Source organism: Sceloporus undulatus, chromosome 1 (assembly GCF_019175285.1).
Source record: "Sceloporus undulatus isolate JIND9_A2432 ecotype Alabama chromosome 1, SceUnd_v1.1, whole genome shotgun sequence".
Classification (NCBI taxonomy): domain Eukaryota; kingdom Metazoa; phylum Chordata; class Lepidosauria; order Squamata; family Phrynosomatidae; genus Sceloporus; species Sceloporus undulatus.
The window spans coordinates 263,592,910-263,616,446 of NC_056522.1; the positions used below are offsets into that span (position 1 = coordinate 263,592,910).

The window sequence follows — 23,537 nt, forward strand, 5'->3', positions numbered from 1 at the left end:
AATAATAATAATAATAATAATAATAATAATAATAATAATAATAATAATAAATCCTCCCTCTCTTCTGAAGAGGACTGAGGAGGACGAATTTATGTCAACGCGAGTCCTTTTAAAGCGTTTAAGTGGCCAAGGGGAAGGAAAGGACCCTTCTTCTCGGCCTCAGAAAAGCTAAAAAGGCACATCATAATCAATAAATAATAGATGGATAATGTCGCTATCAGTCCGTGCTTCGTGCTCCTGCTCTGGAGGGAGGAGGGCTTCTGGGGATTCCTCCTGAGGGAAATTAATAATAATAATAATAATAATAATAATAATAATTCTCCTTCTTTCTCTTTGTGGGTCCAGGTCCTCCCTGTTTCCCTGCCCTGCCCTCCATGGCCCTCCTCTGCGGGGGGAGTGAGGGCGACCAGGAACAGGGAGAGCCCGCCAAAAGGCTGCCCAAGCTGGCTCTCTGTGGCGCTGAAGGAGCCCCGGAATAGGCCCCAGAGAAGGGGGGGGAGGGGGGAGGGAGCCTTTCCCCGAAACCCCCATCACCTCCTTCTTCTCCCCGCCTTCCTTGGCTCCAGCCTTTCCCTCCTTTGCCTCCGTCCTAATCGGCTTGCTCCGTCCGGGGGCTGACCCACTTGTGGCGGACTCTTTCTTCCTCAGGAGACCTCCCCATTCCCTCCCTGGCTGCTGCCCCAAAGAAGGAAGGAGGGCTCCGTGGGGCCCTCAGGGGCCTCTCTGCCCACTCTTTCCAAAAGAGAGAGAAAACTTCGCCCCCTTTTCAGCCCCGAAGAGCTCGCCTTCCCTCCTTCCTCCTTTGGGACTGTCTCCTCCTCCTCGGAGGGGGAGGATGGAGTGGGGCAGCCTGGGGGCTCTGGGGCTTCCTCCCTCCCTTCGGGGGAACTGAGACACCCCCCAAAAGGACCCCCCTTCTCTGCTCTCCTCGCCCCCTCCGAAGGAGACTCGGGGGAGCCGGAGCCCATGAGGAGGGGCCTTCCCTGCCCCAAGCGCCCCTCTCGGCCCCTGAAGGCGGCCATGGGCTCCAACGAGACCTGGGACCCCCCCTCCAACGCCTCCTCCTCCTCCTGCTGCCCGGCTGCCCCCGAAGCCTCCTCGGAGCCGGAGCCCCACTTCGCCGCCCTGGTCTTCGGGGTCTTCCTCATCCTCTTCATCCTCAGCGGGAACCTGCTGGTCTGCCTCAGCGTCTGCACCGAGAAAGCCCTCAAGACCACCACCAACTACTTCATCGTCAGCCTCGCCGTCGCCGACCTCCTGCTCGCCCTCCTCGTCCTCCCGCTCTACGTCTACTCCGAGGTAAGGCCAGCCAGCAGCCCCGACGGCCGCAGAAAGCGCGCCCTTCATCGAGCTCTGCGAGTTGGAGTTGCTTCTGGGCACGAAAAGGTCCCAGGTGCACCTGGCCCCCATGGCTTGGGCACAAACGCTGCACAGGGCAGGCTTTGCATTGCAGGGGAGACTGCGATGCCCCTCTGCATGCAGCCTTAGGGGGATATGGAGGCTCCTGTCACTGCCTTTCAGCTCAACAGTGGAACACACGCTCCTTCTTTGGAGGTCTTGAAACAGAGGCTGGGGGGCTTGGATTGTGAGTCCCTGCGTGGCAGAATAAGGGGGTTGGACTGGAAGGCCCTTGGGGTCTCTTCTAACTCTGGAGTTTATCAGACAAGGGAAATTGGAAGTATAATCCAATAGTATAAAGCAATCTGGACGCAATTATGGGGTTTCACGTTACAACACGCAATTTGGGCAAACAATTTTGAGCAATGGGAAGTCAGTTCGAACGCAATTCGAATTCAGATAAATTTGCTGAACTTGCAAATTCCCGTGAATGCATTCTGGCCCCACTTTCTTTTCATTCAAAATCAAGAGAAATTCCTCCCGTGTGATAAACTCCTCCTCTGTCTGATGCATCGTGAGCCACAAGGGCTCACTTGGGAATGCAGGGTACACTCCCACTGCAGACCATGGCCTTTTGGGTACAGAGGTGCTGAGCCCCCATTCTCTGAGAAGGACAATGTGTTGCTGCTTTCTTTCACAGACCAGCACAGTTCTACAGAATCAGTGTTGCAATTCTGTGCTGTTCTTCAAAGACATAGCCCTGTTAGTCTAGAAAGTCAGTATGCAAAGGGATCTTGCCGCACCTTTGGGAAGAAATTCACTCTTTCGGTTAGTCCCAAAGGTGCGGCAAGGTCCCTTTGTGTCCTGTGCTGGGTTTTTAAAAATAAATAAATAATTCGGCCAACTGTTCCATCATCTCTATTGCATTCTATCATGTAACATGAATGTTTATCTGATGTTGCCCAGGTTGAACATAATGATTCTGCTTATGATTTTAATGAAACAAAAATTTGAATATTATTTATATAAGGCATTTGTTTATCGCCTCTACCCACCAGGGCTCCAAAGCAAGGTACAATGCTGGGGCGGTGGGAGGAAGCACCTGTATTCTTAAAATTTGCTTCAAGGTCTGGAAACCATGTCCTATGAGGAACGACTGAGGGAACTTGGGATGTTTAGCCTGGAGAAGAGAAGGTTAAGAGGTGATAGCCCTGTTTAAATACTTGAAGGGATGTCATATTGAGGAGGGAGCAAGCTTGTTTTCTGCTGCTCCAGAGAACAGGACCTGGAGCAATGGATGCAAGATCCAGGAAAAGAGATCCCACCTCAACATTAGGAGGAACTTCCTGACAGTAAGGGCTGTTCGACAGTGGAACACACTCCTTCCTTGGAGTGTAGTGGAGTCTCCCTCCTTGGAGGTCTTTAAACAGGACTAGATGGCCATCTGTTGGGCATGCTTTGACTTAGATTTCCTGCATGGCAGGGGGTGGATTGGATGGCCCTTGCGGTCTCTTCCAACTCTACGATTCTATGATTCTATTCTATGATTCTATGGTCGAGTTGAATACAAAATCGACAAAAACAGTACAGTAGTTCATGGGAAAAGCCAAAGTTTGGTGATCAGTCTCAAGTTTGTCTTGGATGTACTCCGCAGTCTGGATATCAAGTTTTGTTAAATTCAGTTTCTAAATTAATTTTGCACTCCAAAGTAAATGTGAAATGTTTGTTTGGGAGGCATCCAAAGTTGTTGAAGGTCCAGGTCACAAACCTTGCTACATTTGCCATGTCGGTCTCATTAGACCACTCTGCATTCAAGCATGTGGATTTCTAGTCTGAGGGAGACAGACAATGTCTTCAAATTACAGGTATGTCAATCCAGAATGTTAAATGCACTAGCTTACTATACAAGGCTATGATTTGCACTTGCAACCTTGAGTCTGCCTTATAGGGTTACTTGTGTGATGAGAACAATGCAAAATGTTGTGACACTTGTGTGTCATCCTGAGCTCATGGGAGGAAGGGCAAGGCAGAAATATAATGAAATAAATATTGCCAGGGAAGTGTTATTAAAATGTCTAGAAAAAGGCAGGTGCTTAATCAAGTATAATGTTATTCTGTGAGACTATGCACACAACACTTCAATTTGACAATATACAACAGATTCAGGGTGGTTTGTCTTGCTATTTTGGCAGATGTACAGTCCTTCTTTCCAACACCTTGCCATTTTATTTTTACATATGAGAAATAGAGTCTTGAAGAATGGGGATATACCCCAAAAGGAGAGCTGCAGAAGTGTGGTTTCTGCTTAGATCCAACACTGTCAAAATGTGAGGTCGAAGGCTTTCATGGCTGGCATACTTAGTTTTTTGTGGGTTTTGGGGTATATGAGGCCATGTTTTAGAAGAGTTTTTTTCCTGATGTTTCCACAGCAGCTGTGGCTGGCATCTTCAGAAGATGCCACAAAAAACTACTGTCAAAATGGTAGGCAAGGTTGGATCCTAAGTACCTAAACTACAGTGGTCCTGTCACAGAGTCTATTGAAAATGTTGGAAGCATTTATGCAAACAGTCATTTGATAAAGTTCACTAAAGCTTCTGGAATAAGAAATATGTTAGTCTTTATGGTACTACAAGATGTTTTTTTTTTTACTTTAGCTGCTGCAGACTGACATGGCTACCCCTCCAGAAAAGATGTGATGCAAGTGATTTAGAAGTGAAATCAATATGTTTTCTAATTAAGTTTCAGCACTTTGAATTTTATGGATTTCTGTAATATAAATGCTGTTAGAAAGAGTTTGAAGTCAAAAGTCAGTGCCACTGAGTTTTCTAGATTGCATCCCAAGATAAACAGCTTAAGATTTTCATATGGAAGAGGTGGGTGAATCTCATACAAAATGTTTTCATCATTAGAGGCTGGAGCAAATGGAAGTACCATTGATGCTAATTTAAATTTGGAAGCTGATGCAGAGAAGTGCCTGGGGGACCATGGATTCTCAAATAAGTACAAATGATGAAGGAGCCTACTGTGTTTGTCTGGCAGATGAAACAAATATTTATATTCTGGTTTGCACATCTGGAAAACCTCTTGCTCTTGAGCTACGCAATTGTTTTCAAGGCATTGGAGGCATGTGGTCCAGGCAGGAAGGGGTAATGAATGTCTCATCCTAAAACTTAAGATCATGGGCCATCCTCTTTGTTATTGGAAATCTGGGATATCTAAGGCAGATATCGCAGATAAGATGGATAGGAAGCTGGGATTAGGAACTTAGAGATAAATGCACAATTTTCCAGACTTGTTTACTTGCAGGGTCTAAGGGTGATTTTGTCAGATCTCAGTATATATGTGCATCTGTATGTCAAATGTATGTGTTGAAAAGTCTCTGTTTTTCCAGCTGAAAAATAATGTTCAAGGTAGGTGTGCCAATTGCTCTTAGATCTGATTCAAAGTCATTTGAAGTTAATGGAAGTCTTGTGAGGCAGAGGTGTGAGAGGAGCTAAATGTGGAGTAGATTGAATGTCAGGAATATGTATTAGAATATGAATTAGAAACAGTGATGCGCCACATAGCGCACCCTATTATTATCCATTATCTTAGCAGGCTGTTATTAGTCGAAAAAAGCACTCATGTTTCCAAGGGTACTTCTCATTTAAAGAAGAAAAGAAGCCTGTTGAGCTAATATATTCTTTCAATGGATATACTAATGAATACAGCTATTCTGTAAGTTTTGCTGAGGACCTGAGCATGCTTTTTGATCATCAAATGAGCAGTTGTATATTTATGTTAAAAAAACCCATTCTTTATTGTACATGCAGTTGTGAAGGTCTCATTCTGGCTTTTTCTAGTATTCTTTGTTCTTAAATGTCAAAAGAAAGAAAAAAGTCAATAGGACTTTATTTCAGTTCTTTTCGGTCTATTGCATCACTCACGTCCCCTTTGAAATACCATAAGCCATCCCTGATGTCCTTCAGATACATTGGACTGTTATTTCCATGATGAGAGTTGTCTTTCTCTAGTACATGTAGATAGTTCATTTCTTCACCTCATCCTTTCATTTTTATGCCTGTAATATGAGAATAGCAAAACAATAAGAGCTGCAACGTACAAAACAGAATGGATCAAAAGCTCCTTAGTAGCTTTCACTCAAGGGCTTCAATCTAATTGCTTGTCCTAACTAGAGTAGACTCATTCAGTAATTGAGAACTGCATACAAGCTCACTTACCATTCAACAGTTGACTCAGCTGGACTACTCTAGTTGGGATTAGTGGTTGAGTTTAGCCCCAAATTTGATATAGCAATGTTCCTGATGTCTCTAATGTGAATCAAGGTTAAGAGTCCAATTCTGGCCAGTCAGAATGACATACTGTGAAGAGTGCAAGGCCAAAAAGAAAGCAACATTTTGAACCACATAGGGTTTGTATAATTTGCTGAGCAAGATTTTGAAAAATGATACCTGCTTGGTATCATACTCATACTCCAAAAACTCACAGCCAGAATTTCTGCTTAGACAGAATTTTCCAGTATGCCAGGCTAAATCGGTTAAGCGACAGCACACAGAGTAAGGACATTTGTACATGTTGTCCAAAGCATTTGAAAGCCAGGTCAAGAGGCAAGCAGGATTTACTAAAGGTTTATGAGATTACTGTGGCCTGGAAGTGGAGAGCCAGTTAACACAGTGGATTCTGGAACTGATGGGGTTGGGGTTGTGATGATGTTGTGATGTGACTACATGGCATTGGTTTGTGGCACTACAGGAAAGTGTTAGAAGCAGGTCTGTACAACATGCAGCTCACTGATTTTAATCCAGCCTACCCCTGTTTAGTGCATCCTCACCCTGCCCTGTTTCTACAGTCCCGGGCAGGTAGCAGTTGAGTAAAACAGGTTTACTGAACTGCTGGCATCTGCCTTTACTTTGGTGAATCAAAACGTGTACAGGCTTGTCCTACAAGATTTTGCAGTCTGATGATATAATTGGTTACATTGAAAATGAAGTGGAGAAGCAGTGGCCTTTTTGCCTTTAAAAAGTAATTATTTTCTGCTTCCGCTAGGCTTATAAGGTTAACATCCCAACAGAAGCATAAAGAAACCCTGGTGGCATAATTTAGCAGAGGGACCACAAATGTTACCATTAATGGTAAAGTATGTAGTATTGTGTGTAATCATACGGGAACGGAAAACATTTTCAGTGTATTATATAAATGCTTACAATTACTAATAACTGACCATGTAAACATGTTTGGGAGGAAATGTTGCAATGGTCATTTATCTGCAATTGTAAGTGTCAAAAATGATTCTGTATATCCGGACTCATCCAGTCTAAATACCCTAAAGGCACCAGATCCCATCTGCTCTTGGAAGCTAAGCAGGATCAGCTCTGGTTAGTATTTGAATGGGAGACTGCCAATGAATACCAGGTGCCGTAGGCTATATTTCAGAGGAAGGAAATGGCTTATGAAATTCATTGGGTTGCCATAAGTTGACAAAGTGTGCAAAGTGTGCCCATTTCTAAAACTATCCTGTACATTTGTGATAGGGATCTGTTTGGACAACTAGATATTACCCTTTTCTGGTGGAGCATGAGGAGTATCCAGCTCATTCAGGATAGACAAATATGAATGCAGTGGCCCATTGAGATATCAAGAATCCAAATGACATAAGACTATCTGTGTAAATGTATGTCTTACAAGAGTCTGTAGCCCATATATAGAAATAGCATGTACCTAAGAAGTGAAAGGTGCATGTCTTGCAAATGGAATTTGTATACCCAGTCAGCCCTCTGTATCCATAGGTTCTTTATCAATAGATTCAACCATCCACAGCTTGAATTTTTTTAAAATTCCAAAAAGCAAACCTTGATTTTGTTGTTTTATATAAGGCACAACATTTTACTATGGAATTGTATTTAATGGGACTTGAGCATCCATGGATTTTGGTATCCGTGAGGGGTCCTGGACTCAATCCCTAGTGGATACCAAGGAGCCATTGTATATAGGTTTGTTCCTATCTTCCTTAGTGTCATTTCCCTGTGTTGCTTATCTCACAGCTGTCATTTTGTTCTTCCCCCAAAAAATTCTGTGCTTTCCTTCATTTCTGTATACAACAGTTGCTGCTATTAAAATAACAGTTTTAAGACCTTGTTTTGGGAACCTTCTTCCCTCTGATTCTAATACCGTTAGATACAGCCTCCTAGTCATATAATATCTATAATCTAGAGATGTTTGCAAGTAGTTTGCTCTCCCCTGCTGCTTGCGAGTTATGGGAATGTTTCTAATAGTTCTTGGAGAGGTACCATCACTTTTAATGAATACTGTAAGGTTAGTTGTTGGTGGGCTGCAGATTTAGCCCACTGAAAGTCAAAGGTTTGGGGATCAGATTCTCTTTTTTTCTTATACCTAAGACTAGATAATTTTGTTTTCCAGATCTCATTGCACAATGGCTTTGGCATGTAATTGATTTTTTAACCAGGCTATGGATTTGATCCAGACTAAGGACCTATACAGACTGGCACTTTGTGCCGGCCTGTGGGCAGAGCCAGGGCGTAGCATCCTCATGCTGGATACCCTAACCCCCCCCCCCCGGGTGCCATTTTGGCATGTGCCATCATGGCGTGACTGCAGCACTGCATCCACATGATGCAGCGCCAAAGGAGCATCGTAAACCGCAGCGGCTATGGTGCCTCTTGGAAAGAGCAAAAAGGAGCTGCTTTTTGTGGCTCCTTTTTGCGCTCTCCAGAGACCGGATCAGGGCCATGGTGTGAGGTTGCTGAGGCCCTGATCCATTCAGTAAAAGAACGGCTACATGCCGTCCATCTGTACACCTCCTATGTTAGTTGTGCTTAGTTCCTTTTGAAACTTGTGGCACTTAGTAATGATTTTTTTTTTACATTGATTTCCAGGATACCTAAATGTAATAAACTTTTACAGTGCAACCTTTATATCTGTGCATGTTTCCACAGACATATTCCCTGTAGAATATAGGGGAATTTAGTTCCAGTGAAGCATGTATAGGATTGCATCCTTTGTTCAAATCTAACCTATTGTGTTTAGTGCAATAGTTACACATGAGATAAATTTTATGGAAATTGTGCCTTAACACTATGTTTTGTGGGATAATATCACACCTTCCCTGTGCCCAACTTGCTGCAATATTGGATCATCAAGATAACTTGGATGCTTCTTCCCACAGCTTCATCTCATGCTTCCATTGTTGTCATGATTTCTGGAATGGAGCTGTATAATTGTCACAGGAACCTATGGTAGGTGTGACAGTGGAACAGCTCCTTCCTGTATGCCTGCCCAATTTTGTGATTTTTGTGAAGTCAAAGGCTTTCACAGCCAGCATCCATAGTTTTTTGTGGGTTTTTTTTTGGACTATGTGCAAATCACTTCCTCTCAACCAAGAGTCACACAGTATATATACCCCACACACCTCCATGCCACCACTCTCTGAAGATGCCAGCCACAGATGCAGATGAAACTTCAGGAATAAATTCTTCCAGAATATGGCTATATAGCCTGAAAAATCCACAAAAAACGATTTGTGATTTTTGAAAAAGGCTTCCTTCCATTTGAAGATTTCTGCCAGGTGTAAGCCATATGTAATTCCAGTGTCTTTTTTTTTTTTTTTGGCATCCTCAATAAAGCTCCCCAAATCTACCCTCCATTGGCATTTTTGAGGATTTCTCCCCAAAATGCCTTCTAGTTTTAGAGGTCTCCAGGGAGCATCTACACTGATGACATAATGCTGTTGCTCCATGCTATGGAATTCTGGGATTTATAGTTTCACAGTTTCTTTAGCCTTCTCTGCCCGAGAGTGCTGGTGCCCCACAAAACTACAAATCCCAGTGAGTCCTGATGTTTCACCTGCATTGAGCCAGGCGATCTCAAGCTGGATTATTTCTACAGTAGGTTTTGGACCCTAGTCATAGTTAGAATAGAACTATTCAGAACCAAAGAGGTTAATGTTGTCATTACTTGACAAAGTCTGCTTCCAGCCCTGTGTTAAGACTGATGGACTAATCCTGTACTACCACTCCCTTGGAGAGTGGTGCGGTCCCCTTCTTCAGAGGTTTTTAAACAGAGGCTGGATGGCTATCTGTTGGGAGTGCTTTGATTGTGAATTCCTGCATGGCAGGGGGTTGGACTGGATGGCCCTTGTGGTCTCTTCCAACTCTACGATTCTATGATTTAATGAGTGCTGTGGACAAAACCTTGTCCTCTCAAGTCCATTAAAGGTACCCAAAAAGCTCCAAGACTACTGCACAGTAAATGATACTCAAGCTGCTTGCAAACAGTTCTCGACATTTTCAAGTTGGTGCCAGAGAGAAAGTCTCCATGTCTTCACCTGGGCCTCAAATGCCTTTTTAAAGAGTACCCATCTACAGTAAACCAATTCCAGAATGACTTAAACAGCTTCTTTCTTGGGAAGCTGTTTGAACCTAATTCATCTATGACTGCATCTGCACTGCAGAAGTAATACAGTTTGACTCTACTTTAACTGTCATGGCTCAGTGCTATGGGAGTTTGAGATTTGTAGTTTTGTAAGATATTTAGCCTTTTTTGTCAGACATCTCTGGTGCCACAACAAATTATAAACCCCATGACTCTATAAGAAGAAGACATGGTAGTTAAAGTGGCTTCAAAAGGCATTATTTCTGCAGTGCAGATGCAGTCCTCGGCTTGAAGAATAACCTAGCGCACAGGAATATGAACGTGTGGCTATTGAGATGTCACAAGTAGGGTGGGAACAGTTATATTTAAGAAGCAATTACTTATCAAGACTTTGTCTCCAAATAGCCGGTTTCTCTTACAGCTACATTTTAAAATACAGAATGCATTTCTAAATGGCATGGGAGGTTGTTGCATGTGTGGTATCCCAACTGCCTTAGACCTTCCCCCTCCAAGGCACAGAAGGCAGGAGGGGTGAGCCATCAGAGACCCTAGTGAAGAGAGTGCAGGCCTACCAAGCATGGGCCCCCTTCCTGCCTTTGGAATTACATGAGTGTGAATGTCCAAGTAAGAACTTTTGTGTGAGAAGAGTCTACAAGCTCTTATTGTGCAAGGAAGTGCACGTAAGGAGTATATTCCTGAATCCACAAGTGATCTTCCTTTGAAGTACATCTGTTAAAGCCACTTGGCTTCCAGCAAATGTAGTTAACATATTCCTTTCCTCCCCCCACCCAAAAGGTGGTAGTAATTAAACAAAGAGAAAAGAAGATATTTCCAATGGATTTGTTTGTTCAACATAATTGAAGACAGTTCTTTAAAAATTACCTCTTCTCCAAGTTATTTTTGAGACTTTGCCATGGCTGTTATCTGCTTCAAACAGATACCCAGGTTGATGGATTTCTGAACCGTTGGTTGCATATAGGCTTGACATAACCCGGTGGGAGGCGTGACTCCCCCGATTTCTAGGGGGCGTTCCCGGTCACGTCACGCCCTTGGGTGGCTGCCCGACTCCTGGCCCTGCTGCATCCCTATATTGTGATGGGCTGGAGCTGGCAGGGGAGGGCTCTGCTGCTCTGCCTTGCCCCTATTGGCCAGCCCTCCCAAGGAGCAGGCTTAGTCAGGCAGGGCAACAAGGCGCCAGGAGGAGGAGCAGAGCCAGGCAGGTCGGCAGCAGCAGTGGCCCCCGCCCATCCAGGCAGGCCACTGGGAGAGGGGAGGAAAGGGCCCTGGCCTCTGGGGCAGCCCAGCCTGGGGAACGAAAGGGCCCTTTCCTGGACCCCCTGCCCCCCAGCCCTTCTCCTCCTCCTCCTGCTCTTGCAAGGAAGGGGCTCTGAAGCGTCAGGAGAGCTGCCTCACTAAAGGGGAGGGGCGCCTCAGGGACCCAGCTGTCAGAGAGGAAGAGGGGGAAGAGCCTCGGCATTTAGGCTCAGAAGAGGAGGAAGGGGCTGGCACCCGCGAGAGGCAAGAGGGCACCTTCCAGGCCCCTCCTGGGCCCCAGGCTCCCCCCAGGATCACCCCCGTCGGACATTGGAAGCCCCCTCCCTAAGGTCCCCCAAACACACACCCCTCTCCTCTCTAACCCTCTCTCTGACTCCCTCTCCCCCTGTTACCCCACTTTAACTGAGCCCTCTCTAACCCCCTTCTATCTACCTCCTTCTCTCCATCTAAACTCCCCTCCAACCCCTCTCTATCTACTCCCCCCTCTCTCTAACCCAGTGATCCCCAAACTGTGCTCTTGAAGGAATTTTGGACTTCAGCTCCCAGAATCTCAGACTATTGAGTAACATGTCTGAGGCTTCTGGGAGTTGAAGTCCAAAATCTCTTAAAGGACACAGTTTGGGAACCACTGCTCTAACCACCTTATTTAATAATAATAATAATAATAATAATAATAATAGGATTTATTTATATACCACCCAATCACTGGGAATCCGAGCGGGCAAATCAGCTCCTGGCACTGAACAAGCAGAGCTCTGCTCTGGAGCCACAACAAACTACATTTCCCAGAATTCCATAGCATTGATCCAGGACAGTTAAAGTACTGTCAGACTGGGTTATTTCTGCAGTGTGTATGTAGTCTGAGAGCCCTGCAGAGAGAACAACTCTGGTGCTTTAGAATTTAAGTCCATCTAACCTCCCTCTATCTAAGTTCCTTATTTAAGTCTCTTCTAAGACCCCCTCTAAACCCTCTCTATCTTACTCCTCTTTATCTAACCCTAATCCCCTCTAGGTACCCCATCTAGCCCTCCTTCTATAGCCCCCTTTCTCAAACTCCCTTATTTAACCCCCCTTCCTGTTTAATCCTATATTTTTTAAAAAGAAACCAGCAATTTTTTCATGTCCTCCATTTTTATAAAAGTGTCCTATATTTGAAAATGTTGTCCTACATTTGTCCTACATTTGTCCCGGTTTAGAGGTCCTGACTTATGGCAACCCTAGTTGCATGTCACTCTGTCTTGCTGGAGACTCTGTGTAGGAATTTTCAGAGGCCATTCTTTTTACTTATACATGAGGGCATCTTTTGTGTGCACGTCTTCTCAAACAAGATGTCACTTCCTGAAAACCAGAATGAAGAATTGACATGTTTCCCTTCAGAAAATCTAGTGACCTTCCTGCCCAAGTGCTATATCTGCATATGCAGATATCTACATATTGACACTTTTCTTTTGTGGAGATAAATTCTTTCTTTTGATCACTTACTGTTCCCAAGTTGACTTTTCATATTATCAAAATATCCCTCATCATTTATTAGTTGCCTTTCTAGCTTGACCTTCCTCCAGCAGCATACATGATTCTCTTTCTTCTCACTAAATTCTCACATCATCCCTGCAAGATAGGTTCAGAGAGAGAGATGAGCCAGTCCAAGGTCATACATTTAGTTTTATGGCTCAATAAGGACTAGAAACTCCTCAGATCTCTTAACCCCCAGTGTTGCACACTAAGCCCTACACCATACTGGCTCCTTTATCTCTCACTTGTATAAAAGTCATGTGAGTGAATGTTAAGATTCTAGTGGTATTTATTTTCAACATCCAAGGACTATTGTCTGCACTAGTACTGTATATTTATTTCTATACTTACCACCTGACATGGCTTACAGATTTCATTTTAGTATTCATGCAGAAACTTAGTAGACAGAAAATGTGCAGTTTTTGAATGAACCACTAAATCCTACTGTTACTACATAACACAGTAACATAACATACTACATAACTTAACATAACATAACAACATAACATCTTTTAAGTTGTATCTCTATCAGAAGGGTCTCCATTTTAAACATAAGAGCCCATTCTACACAGAGAAACCTTTATGTACCCAGTATAGTAATGGCCACAGTGTAATATTGGCCATGCTGATTGGGAAGTTGTAGTCTTTCACATACAGAGTCCATCAGGTAGGGAGCTCTCATGTGAAAATGTTTCAAAGGTTCAAGTTTGGGCTGAAGCACCTAAAAAAACAGAATGCTGTGGCAAAGGAGACCTCTGATTGACCAGTGTCAATCAGGGGGTTGTTCCACAACAGGAAAAAAAATCAACGTCTAATGGCAAATGGGAAGATTTTTTAGAAAGCTCTTGATTTCCTTGATTTCCCTTCCCCCTCAGTAGTTCTTTTTTCCACCACCATTTTTAAAAATATGTTTTCTGGGTAGAAATTTCCCGAGGAGGGAAAATAGTTGTGATCTTCATCGACAAAGAAGAATTTCAAATTCTGAGAAAGTTGTTTTCTGTTCCCTATTAGCTGGTCTAAGGGAGGAGAAAGAGCAACATTTCATTTTTACATCTTTCATTTACTATCATGTTCTTCACTAGGGCTGCATCCACATTGCAGAAATAATCCAGTTTGGCACCACATTAATTTCTGTTGGTTAATGCTATGGAATTCTGGGAACTGTAGTTTTGTGAAACATTTTGCCTTCTTTGTCAGAGGGCTCTATTGCCACAACAAACGACAGATCCCAGAATTCCATAACATTGAGCCATGGCAATTAAAGTGGTGTCAAAGTAGATTATTTCTGCAGTGTAGATGCAGCCTTTGTGAAGCTTTAGATATCTGTATTGAATTTTTTTCCCTACTCTACTTTAACTTTCTGTGTTGCAGGCATTACACACATTTGAGAATCCAATAGTGTTACCCATCTTGTATGCATCTACTTTGGTTGCCCTCCCCTGAGTTCTGTATTGTTCAGGGCAGCCTTTTCAAGTCCAGGACATTGTATACACACAAATATCTGACAAGAGATGGGAAGAAGACCACTGGCTAAAGATGACATTTAAAAAAAAAAAGATGCTAGGTATTAATGACTTAATAGAAGTCAACAAGATTCAGTTGCTAACCATATTTACAGACTAAAATGAATGCTATGTTGTCAGGTCATTTGTCATCATGCACACCATATATACTCAACTATAAGTCAACCTTATGCATAAATTGAGGGCAGGCTTTGGGGTCAAAATTAAGGATTTTGATATGACTTGTAAATAATTCGAGGATAAAACTGAGGGGCATGTAACAAAGGATCTAAAGGATGAAGCAAAGGAAAACAATGCCAAAGAACTCACAATATTCCAGTAAGCATAACTGTTTGTGCTCATAGTAAAGGTTGGATGGATAAGGGAACAGAGGGGAGTCAGTGCTTCCAGGACAGGTTATGTTCTTGCCTTTCACCAGTGGATGGTTCCTTTTTTAATAGGAGTTAAAATACAGTATGTACATTGACCTATTAGCTGGTCTAAGGTAGGAGAAAGAGCATAGGTTGTGGATAAGTTGACTCAATTTTTTTTTTTGGGAGGGGGCAATTTTTTGACTAAAATTTCTAGTCTAGTACATGAGTAGATGCTGTAAGTTGAAGTTCAGTGAATTTGCTCTTTCTAGTGGATGGTCTGATCCTGTTTAAGGCCTGAAATGTCTAGTCTTGTTACTGAACAGATGCTTCATGTTCAGTAACAAGACTAGACTTCAGAAGTACAGGAAGGTCTGTGGTCTGAGAAGCAACTCAATACTTTTTTGAGGAAAGATAGGAAATTTACTATTAATATAATAAGCAGGATCCATTTTTTTATTAAAACAGTAATGCAAAAAAACACAAAAAACCACAACACAACCCTGGTTCAAGATGTTTTTTTACCTGCTCAAAGGAGCCTACTGTGGGAATATTGGAAGATATCTACACTGGGTGAGGGGTGGATATTCAGAAACTAATGAGAGCTCTTAGGAACTCCCTCATAACCATGCTAAAATGAAACACAGAATACTGCAGCTATTTATGACAGGGTTTAGGCCAGTATGGAAACAGCTGCGGCACTAGCAAGATATCTCCACTTCAGGTAAGAGAACGAATACAGTGTTCCAGTTAATGTTAGTGATAGCGTTGCATGTACCTCCCCCCAGATTAACCCTTTGTGGTTCAGGGGAAGTCCCCAAATGACTGGAGGGCCCAGTCATTACACGTCTGCATTCAGTCATCATGATAAATTAGGGAATAATTGGAGCTCTAGCTTATAAGGACTGGGCAATGTGCTCATTTAAGAGCATTTAAGCTACAATCCATGCACTGTGGTTGTATACAATGATGGCTGAATATTGCTGCAACTACCGTTTTTCCCCCTTACCCAGCCCTTTCACTATCAACAGGTTGGTGGAAGAAACCATACAGTTGGGTTCTTTCTCTCCTTGTGATAACAACAGGCTAGAAAGCCAGTTGATTCCAGGTTCAGATGCCACAACAAACCAGAAATGACAGGAGCAGTTGATTATCATGTGCTGGCATGTTACTCATCCTTGGTAATTAAAGTTCCCCAAGTTTATTGTGGCATCCAAATGTAGTCATCCACAGGCAATATGAGAATTGTGTTTTGCATCGGCACGATGTAGCATCAGAATGAACATTTTCCAGAATTTGTACTTGTGAGTTGGAGAAAATGGTTGATGTGGGTGTTCTCCTTACCAAAATGAAATAAATATGTTGAGCATTGAGTGCTGTCTGTACTGACTGAGACTAGTTCTTCAAGGTTTCCGACCAAGGCCTTTCCCAACTATACCTGAAAATGCCAGGGATTTAACTTGAGACCTTTTCTGAGCAAAGGTTTGTTGTATAAAAATCTTGGGTAGCCTGGTTTATCTTTTCACTTTCCCTAAAATATATGAAGACAACTCCTTGCCTTAGTAGCTGTACCACATATGTTTGTCATGGAAACACTGGCTGTATATGACTGTATAAAATGGGAGATGAGGAATGCCTCTAGTGGATCTTTTGCTACTGAGCACTATTTAAAGGAGGTCTAAGCCATTTAAGATATCTAAAGCTTTACACCGTGTGCCTTGACAGGCTAATCTCTGGCAACCTGGTATGATTAAGTAACAATTTACCATGTGACCAGGGTGAAGCTGATTTGGTTTTTGTTAATCCACAGTCAGTCAAAGCGCAAGCATCAAAGAAAGAGATGGGAAAGCCTTTAGCTAACATACACATAGGGTGAAACAAATTATTATTGAAAAGATTGAACTGCACTTTGAAAATAGAAAGATGTGACATTTGGCAGGGATCTGGCTTTACTTTGCTTGCGAGTTTGGTTTTGAGTAGTGATGATGTGAAGCCATTTGGGGAACATTGGTCCAAAATACCTGCAGAAATAAATCCAGTTTGAGACCACTTTAATGGCCCTGGCTCAATAATAGGTAATTCTGGGAGTTTTGTGAGACATTTAGCCTTCTCTATCAGAGAGCTCTGGTGCCACAATAAACTAGCACTGAGCCAGGGCAGCTAAAATGGTCTCAAACTGGATTATTTATGCAGTGTGTTTTGGACCATTAGTATCCAAACTCCCAGGCCAAGATTTTCAGACCACTGTATTTTGTGTACAGTCCTGGATACCAAATGACCGGTCTGAGTTTAGTTTTTGTATGTTATTTTCCTGGAACATGTTTAACACTGTTTTGTAAATGAATTCAATATGTTTTAGACCTACTGATATAGCAGGACATATGTGTGAAAACTGGGAGTCATTATCTAGGGTTATACCCACTATTACTGGTAGATTTGCATTAGACCTTGATGAGTAAAAATTGGGATCTGCCCAGGGATGTAGCCAGGATTTTGGTAAAAGGGGGGGGGGGGGGAAGGTCCAGACTAAGTGCCACCATTATAATGGGGCTTGGGTGCGGTGATGCAGCAGTGCACACCATTCATTGTATCTAACGGAAGGGGTGGGTTCAGACCCCACAGACACACACACACACACCGGCTTTGTCCCTGATCTGCCTTGTTTTATAAATTTTTCTAACATAGACTGAGGATATGCAGTGTTCACATATGGCTGTTTCTGGTCATCGGATCCAAACACAGATGAAGTGAGAAACATGCAAACCATATTCCATAAATGATGTCCTGCAAGTACATACATGCAACAGGAGTACCTGAATATCACTGCTAACTCTTCAGTTTCGTCAGACATTAATCATGTCATGAGCTCATATATTGAAGAGGCAATAGTGACAAAAGAAATGAGCCAAGCCAAAGCTGAGGCATCTGTTTATTTTTCATATTAGTTATAGGGGAAAAGATTGCTGTTCATCTACATTTTCCAGAGAGATTGCATTACAGGCCTGATGTGGCAAAGTGTCAGAGAGAGTTTGCATATATGTATGTATGCCAAATCAGTAATAATAATAAAATAGTAATCTTGAAAGCTAGGAATAAACCATGGAAATTCAAGCTGACTGTAACAATTTTTATTAAGAAGTCTTAAGTTCAGGTATGTTTGCTGTCCTAAGTGAGCAGGGGATTTGAAAGCCATGGGAATGAAATAAGAAGGTCAGCTTGAATATATATATATATATCAGATTCATTTTCTTACCTTTCTTGAGCAGGAGAACTGGAGTATTATTTTGGATTATTGTGACCTTGGATGAGTGTACAGTAGCTTCTGTGCCCTAATATATAACTTACAAAATTCTTTAACAAATGCAAAGCAGAGCAGCAAAAGCAAAGCAGAAGGGGGAAAGCAGGAGGAGGAAGAGGAAAGGAGCCAGTTTTATAGAAATGAACATTCAGTAGTTAACAACCAGCATTAGATAGGGATAAAACACCCCGAAACAATAGTATTAGTGTATAAGTTTGGAAATAGAAAATTATAATTAGTTAGAATGCAGTGTCTCTCTTTTAACTAACTCTTTTTTGCACCTTTCAAGATATGAATAACTCAGTTTAATCAACAAATCCGGATACCTTTATATCAGTATTTGTGATTATTCCTTTTCCTGGTTCATTCATTTGGTTTTTAATCTGCAGTTTATGAGGTGGGGGGGGAGGTTTGCCCCTTTTTTGCCAGGTGTGTTTTGCTAGATTGGTGTGATATTGGGGGTGAGATATAGGTTGGAAGCATGACAGATTCATGGGTTGTATCCTCCATCCAATTAGCATGTTGTTGCTATTTTATGTTTATTGTTCAGTGTAGGTGGGCTGGCTGGGCCTAATAATCCTCTCTCACTCACTCACTACTGGGATGGGAAGGGGAAATGGAGGAAGGAAGTCATTTCAGCCTACATTAGCTAGCTTCCTCTGACCCAGGAGGACCCACTCTACACCCACACAATCAAGCCTGATCTATCCCCACACCACTGAGCGCATGGTTGGGCTCATCTAGGGAGGCAAAGATGGTGGACCAAAGGATGGAGGGGAAAGGGGGGGGGAAGTGTGCTCAGCCAGAAAGGTAGCAGTGGCAGCCCCAAGGAGAAGAAAGAAACATTTTATTTTTTTCTATCTTTCTCTTGCGGCTTTCAGCCCCTCCCCAGCTGAACCTTGCTCGCAAAGTTGCTCCAAAATCAAGTGCCCCCTGGTCAAAGGCTTCACCCAGAACAAGGTGCCCAGCCAACGGTGAGGGAGTAGCCTGATCTGCCCACTTGGGTGGCAGTAGACTGGGTCTTCCCCGGTCAGAGGGAGTGGGTTGTTGTAGACTGTTTATGGCCAACATTGTTTATGATCAGCAGTGTACCATGCCAATTTTTCAGCGGTCTGTGCCGCGCCAAATTTGCTTAGCGGGAGGGAACCTTTTTGTTTGTAAACACTGGGGAGGTTGCAAGAAGGATATGGGCATTTTTGCACAGCCACAAGTTGGGGGCAAAAACCTGCCTGTATTATTTTGTTGTTGTTAACTGCCCATGAGTTGACTTTAGCTCATGGCAACCATGTGGATGAGACATCTCCAAGATCCCCTGTCCTCAACTGCTCTACTCAGATCCTGCAAGCTCAGGCCCATGGCATCCCTGATCGAGTCTACTCATCTGGCATCAGTCTTCCTCTCTTTCTACTACCTTTCACCTTTCCTAGCAACATTATCATGATGGCGTATTACAGACCGCCCCTTTGGGGCAGCCTGTAACCGGCCCTTTCCCCGCTGTATCGGAGCCTCAGCTGCCACAATGGCAGCCTCTGAGGCCCCAATCCGCCGCTTCCCCGCGGCCTGGAAAGGGGTGTCCTTGGGGCTTCATGCCCCAAGAACACCCGATGGCGGGGGGAGGAGGAGAAAGGGGCTGCTCGGCCCCTTTTTCCCTTGCGTTGCTGGCGCAGCTGTCTAAAGGCTGCGCCAGCGACACAAACCGCAGAAGGAGCTCCGTTTCGGAGTGCCTTCTCGTGCCGTGGAAAGGGCGCTCTAGGCGCCCCCGCGCAGCGCGACAACATCACAACCGCGTCGCCTCATTTGGAGCTGGCGCGGTGGTGACGTAGTCATGTCAGCACCCATCTGTATAGGGCTCCGCCATTTTGTACGGACTGGGTCTGTACTAGGGTTAGGGGCGTCAAGAAGTGACGCCCCTTTCTAACCCTAGTACGTGCTCGTCGCGTACTAGGGTGCCCGTTTGTAACGGGCCGATGTGACCAAAATACTACAGCCTAAGTTTTGTCATCTTTGCTTCCAGGGATAGTTCAAGGTTGATCTATTCTAGGACCCATTTCTTTGTCTTCTTGGCCATCCACGGTCTCCTCAACACTCTTCTCCAGCACCACATCTCAAATGAGTTGATTTTCTTCCTACCAGCTTTCTTCACTGTCCAGCTCTCACAGCTGTACATGGTGATGGGGAATACAAAGGCTTGGATGTGGTACTAAGCAGAACAATCATGAAACACATTGGGATGTGCAAATACCAGATAAAAACCTGCAGAATATTGTAACGTCTGTGTTATTTTCCCCATTAAAAAAAAAAAATCTAGGAAGCAAATAATGTCAAATAGTCTTTCCATCCCTACTTTTAAGTAAAGGAAAGAGATGGTGGGAAATTCAGAAATAGATTTCTTGTCTCAGATTTAGTGTGGCTCCCAGATGTTGAATTTCAGCTGGTTCTGCAGCTTGAATGCAAAACTGTCTTGACTCTTGATACTTGTGCATTAGCAGGTATCTCAACAAGTGTATTTTCCCTCACATAACTACACAATAAGGTGTTTCAGTCCAATATTTTAATCTGTATGACTGCTAATGTATAATAGATTCCTGCATTATTTTGCATCTGGCCATCTCTATAGAATCCCTGAAAAAGAAAGATGTAAAGAAAGAAATCCAACTATACTACTGACCCCAAATCAAGAACCAGATTTTTACCACAGTGCCCCCCCCCCCCCCCGGTGAGGTATACATATAAAACACGGCAGAGGCATAATGATAAGCAGGACCTAAAAAAAGCTGACTGATCTGTCCGGTTCAGGCAGTGCTGGCCCCTTAAGGGAAAAGTGTTAGGGAAGAGAAGGAGCAGCTGCTGGACAAGAGGAGATCAGGGCAGATTATCAGTCTGAGTGTGTACAATTCCCTGCATTGGCACAATCAGCATTTATGGCACCTGGCCATTGAACATCTGGCTTTGCTTTTGTGTATCTCAGAGAGCTAGCGACAGTGGTGTGCTTTTCCAGCGTTTTCAAGCCATGGCCACGCCCAAACTCTTTTGGACTAAATTTAAAACATAGGATAATCAAAATGGTTTGGGGGTTTTCCTCTCATTTGCCAGTTTTAGAGAGGCAGATGGTTTCTTCTGAGATGGCAAGGATGCTGTGCAAACATAATACTGGCTGCTGGTAAACCATAGTTTGAAAAATGGGAGAGAGTTTTAGGGACTCGTGTCTCCTCCCTGAACACTAGCCACTCTTCCCTTTTTGGGGATCACTGACACAAGCCATGGTTGACACAAAGTGGCTCAATAGCCATGCTTTGCAGAAAGCTGGTATGATAGGTGTACAATTAAACTAGAAGACTCTTCTCTGATGCTTAGTTGCTGTATCAGAGAAAACTTTGTAACAAATCTTTAGACCTATGAAACAACTTCTCCCAGGTTAATAGCCTCATCAAACACATTTGCTACCTCAGAGGAAGACAAGGTTTATATTTCTTATAGGATGAAATCATATACCCATTTACTTCAGGGTACATGTCAGTTAACTCAGTAAGACTTACTTCTAAGTGGACATGTTAGTTTGCTTCTATCAATCTTTATTTTGGTCATTGACCAGTATAAAATAAGATAAATAAGTAGAGTAAAATAATGACATTAAAATAAGTGGACTAAATAGGTAAAATAAGTAAAATGGATAAAATAATAAGTAAAATACAATTGTTGATACAAAATCAGAGATGATCTCTTCCATCTGACATCAGATATTACCAACCATCTGTTGATGTGTTTTACACATAAAGTAACAAAACTTTGCTACCTTCAGTATGACAGTTTGGTTCTAGCTGTCCAACAAATAGCGTTAATAAAACACGTCAGTGTGGCCAGGAAAATTGGTTACAAGAGGGGAAATCAACTGGTGACAAATATCCTTATAAAATTGACAATACAAAAGCACATGGGCTGTGGTTTCAATAGCACCAGTTTCACAGGGACATAGTCGCAACTCATGAGGAATTTTCTTATATTTCCCTTCCAGCACTGCTGTTGGGAGAGCATTAAATCGAGCTAATGATGAGGGTCTCCTGAATTTGGGTACTGTAACATGATATAAATAAGAAGTTAGTTTGCTTCACTCCTCTAAGGGGGAAAAATCCACAACTCTTATTTGCTAAAAAGTGGCCTGGAAAATGAAAATAATGAAACTATACTCTTTTTGAGAATTGTTTTGAGTCTATTAACAGGTTCAATAGTATAGAAAGAAAGAAAGGGTGAAAGTAAGATTAAAGCTACAAAAGCACTATCAGAAGAACCAATTATAACAAGTTAATGTATCCCTATTGTGTTCTAAAATAATCAGACACGGATCAAATTAGAGCCCATTTCTGTTTTATAAGCATGGAGAAGCTGTGTTTAGCCTACTAATTACCTTTCCAATAAAGTTCTGTGTAAATGAATTCAGCAGCTGTGGCAGTGACTTCAGCAGGAGTTTGACAATAGGAAATGTTCAAAGTGTAGATTCATTTCTTATTTGCTGAGTGAGAAAAAAGATGGAAGAGTCAAAATTAACAAGGAAATATTTGCTAATTGTGCATATTATTTCTTTCACATCCCTGCACTGGGGATGGAATGGAAGGTCCTGTTGAGCCAGTTTCCAATAAAACAAGTTTCTGTTTCTGCCTCAGACAGTTTTCACTCAGTTGTATTTGGGTGTTTGTGTGCATGTTTGCTTGCTTGCTGACTGCACACCATAAATATGTGGGGTGAAAATTGTGTGGCCTTCCAGATGTTGCTCAACATTGGCTGTATTGATTAAGAAAGCTGGGGAGAATATCAGAGGGGGACAAAATGTCCTTGTCCCATCCTTTTCACTCAGTTGTAGTGTGATCACGAGAATATTTTCATTTGATGTTACACTTATCCCGTCATTATCCAGTCCAGAGAGCGCAATTGACTGCAACTGTTGTGCAGATCCCGGCATTGTCCCATCACTGAAGTGACATCGCCCAGCATTTTGCATTGAGGGTTCATGTTAATACAATATCGCTTCAATGATGGGACAATAGTGCTGCAATCTGAAAGCCTTTTGTGGGATCGCATTCAAAGACAAGATAAGGATGGGGGAGTGATCCCGTCTTTATCCTGTCTCTGTGTGATAATCTCTTGGGAGTTGCAGATTGTAAATGAATTGAAATGTTTGTGTTGGTCTCTGCCAGTGGACCCACTCTAAATGACAGGACTTAGATCCTCAGGTCCCACCTCACCTCTGCCAGGAAGGACTTTTCCTTTCAGATGCTGTTGTATATGGTTACATACTTTCAAGCAGATTCTGATTTATGTGAGCCCTATCCCTAAAGTGTTCTTAGCAAGTTTTATGCAGAATGTGTTTGCCATTGTTTTTTTCTGAAGCTGAGAGAATGTGACTTGCCCAAAGTCACCCTGTGAGTTTCTGAATGGAGATTTCAACCCTGGTCTCTAAGTCCAATACTCAAACCATTAAACCACACTGACTCTCTGCCACCTCTGATTTTAGATGTAGAGGATATTATTTTATTACTACTGTTTGATTACTTATGTGTTAGGCTATTGGTAATGAGCAGTGCATGTTGGGGCTGATTCTACAGACCAGGCATACTTCAGTTAATGCATCGGTCTCCTCATTCTCCACCCTCAGACTACAGATAGCAGCTGCTACTGTTTTTTCTTCTTCCCATACAGAGAAATGATCATGTAAATACTCAGCATAGATGGTGTCTCCTGAGAAGGGTGACCAAATGCATCTGCTGAAATTCTGTCTTGTCCTGTCAAGTTTTGCACTGAACTACTGAGATCAGCTGAGAAAATGCTTGCATGGTTTGTAGTGTGGCTTCACAAACATAA

General features: G+C 42.9%; 1 protein-coding gene across 1 annotated transcript in view; it reads left to right on the forward strand.

Annotated features, from left to right (window-relative positions):
• Nucleotides 1–752: 752 nt before the first annotated feature.
• DRD4 (dopamine receptor D4) overlaps nucleotides 753–23,537 on the forward strand; it is a 45,955-nt gene continuing 23,170 nt past the window's right edge. The window contains exon 1 of the mRNA XM_042442568.1: nucleotides 753–1,299. Within this exon, the coding sequence (XP_042298502.1) occupies nucleotides 967–1,299 (333 nt within the window). The 5' untranslated portion in view covers nucleotides 753–966. The remainder of the gene's footprint in view (nucleotides 1,300–23,537) is intronic.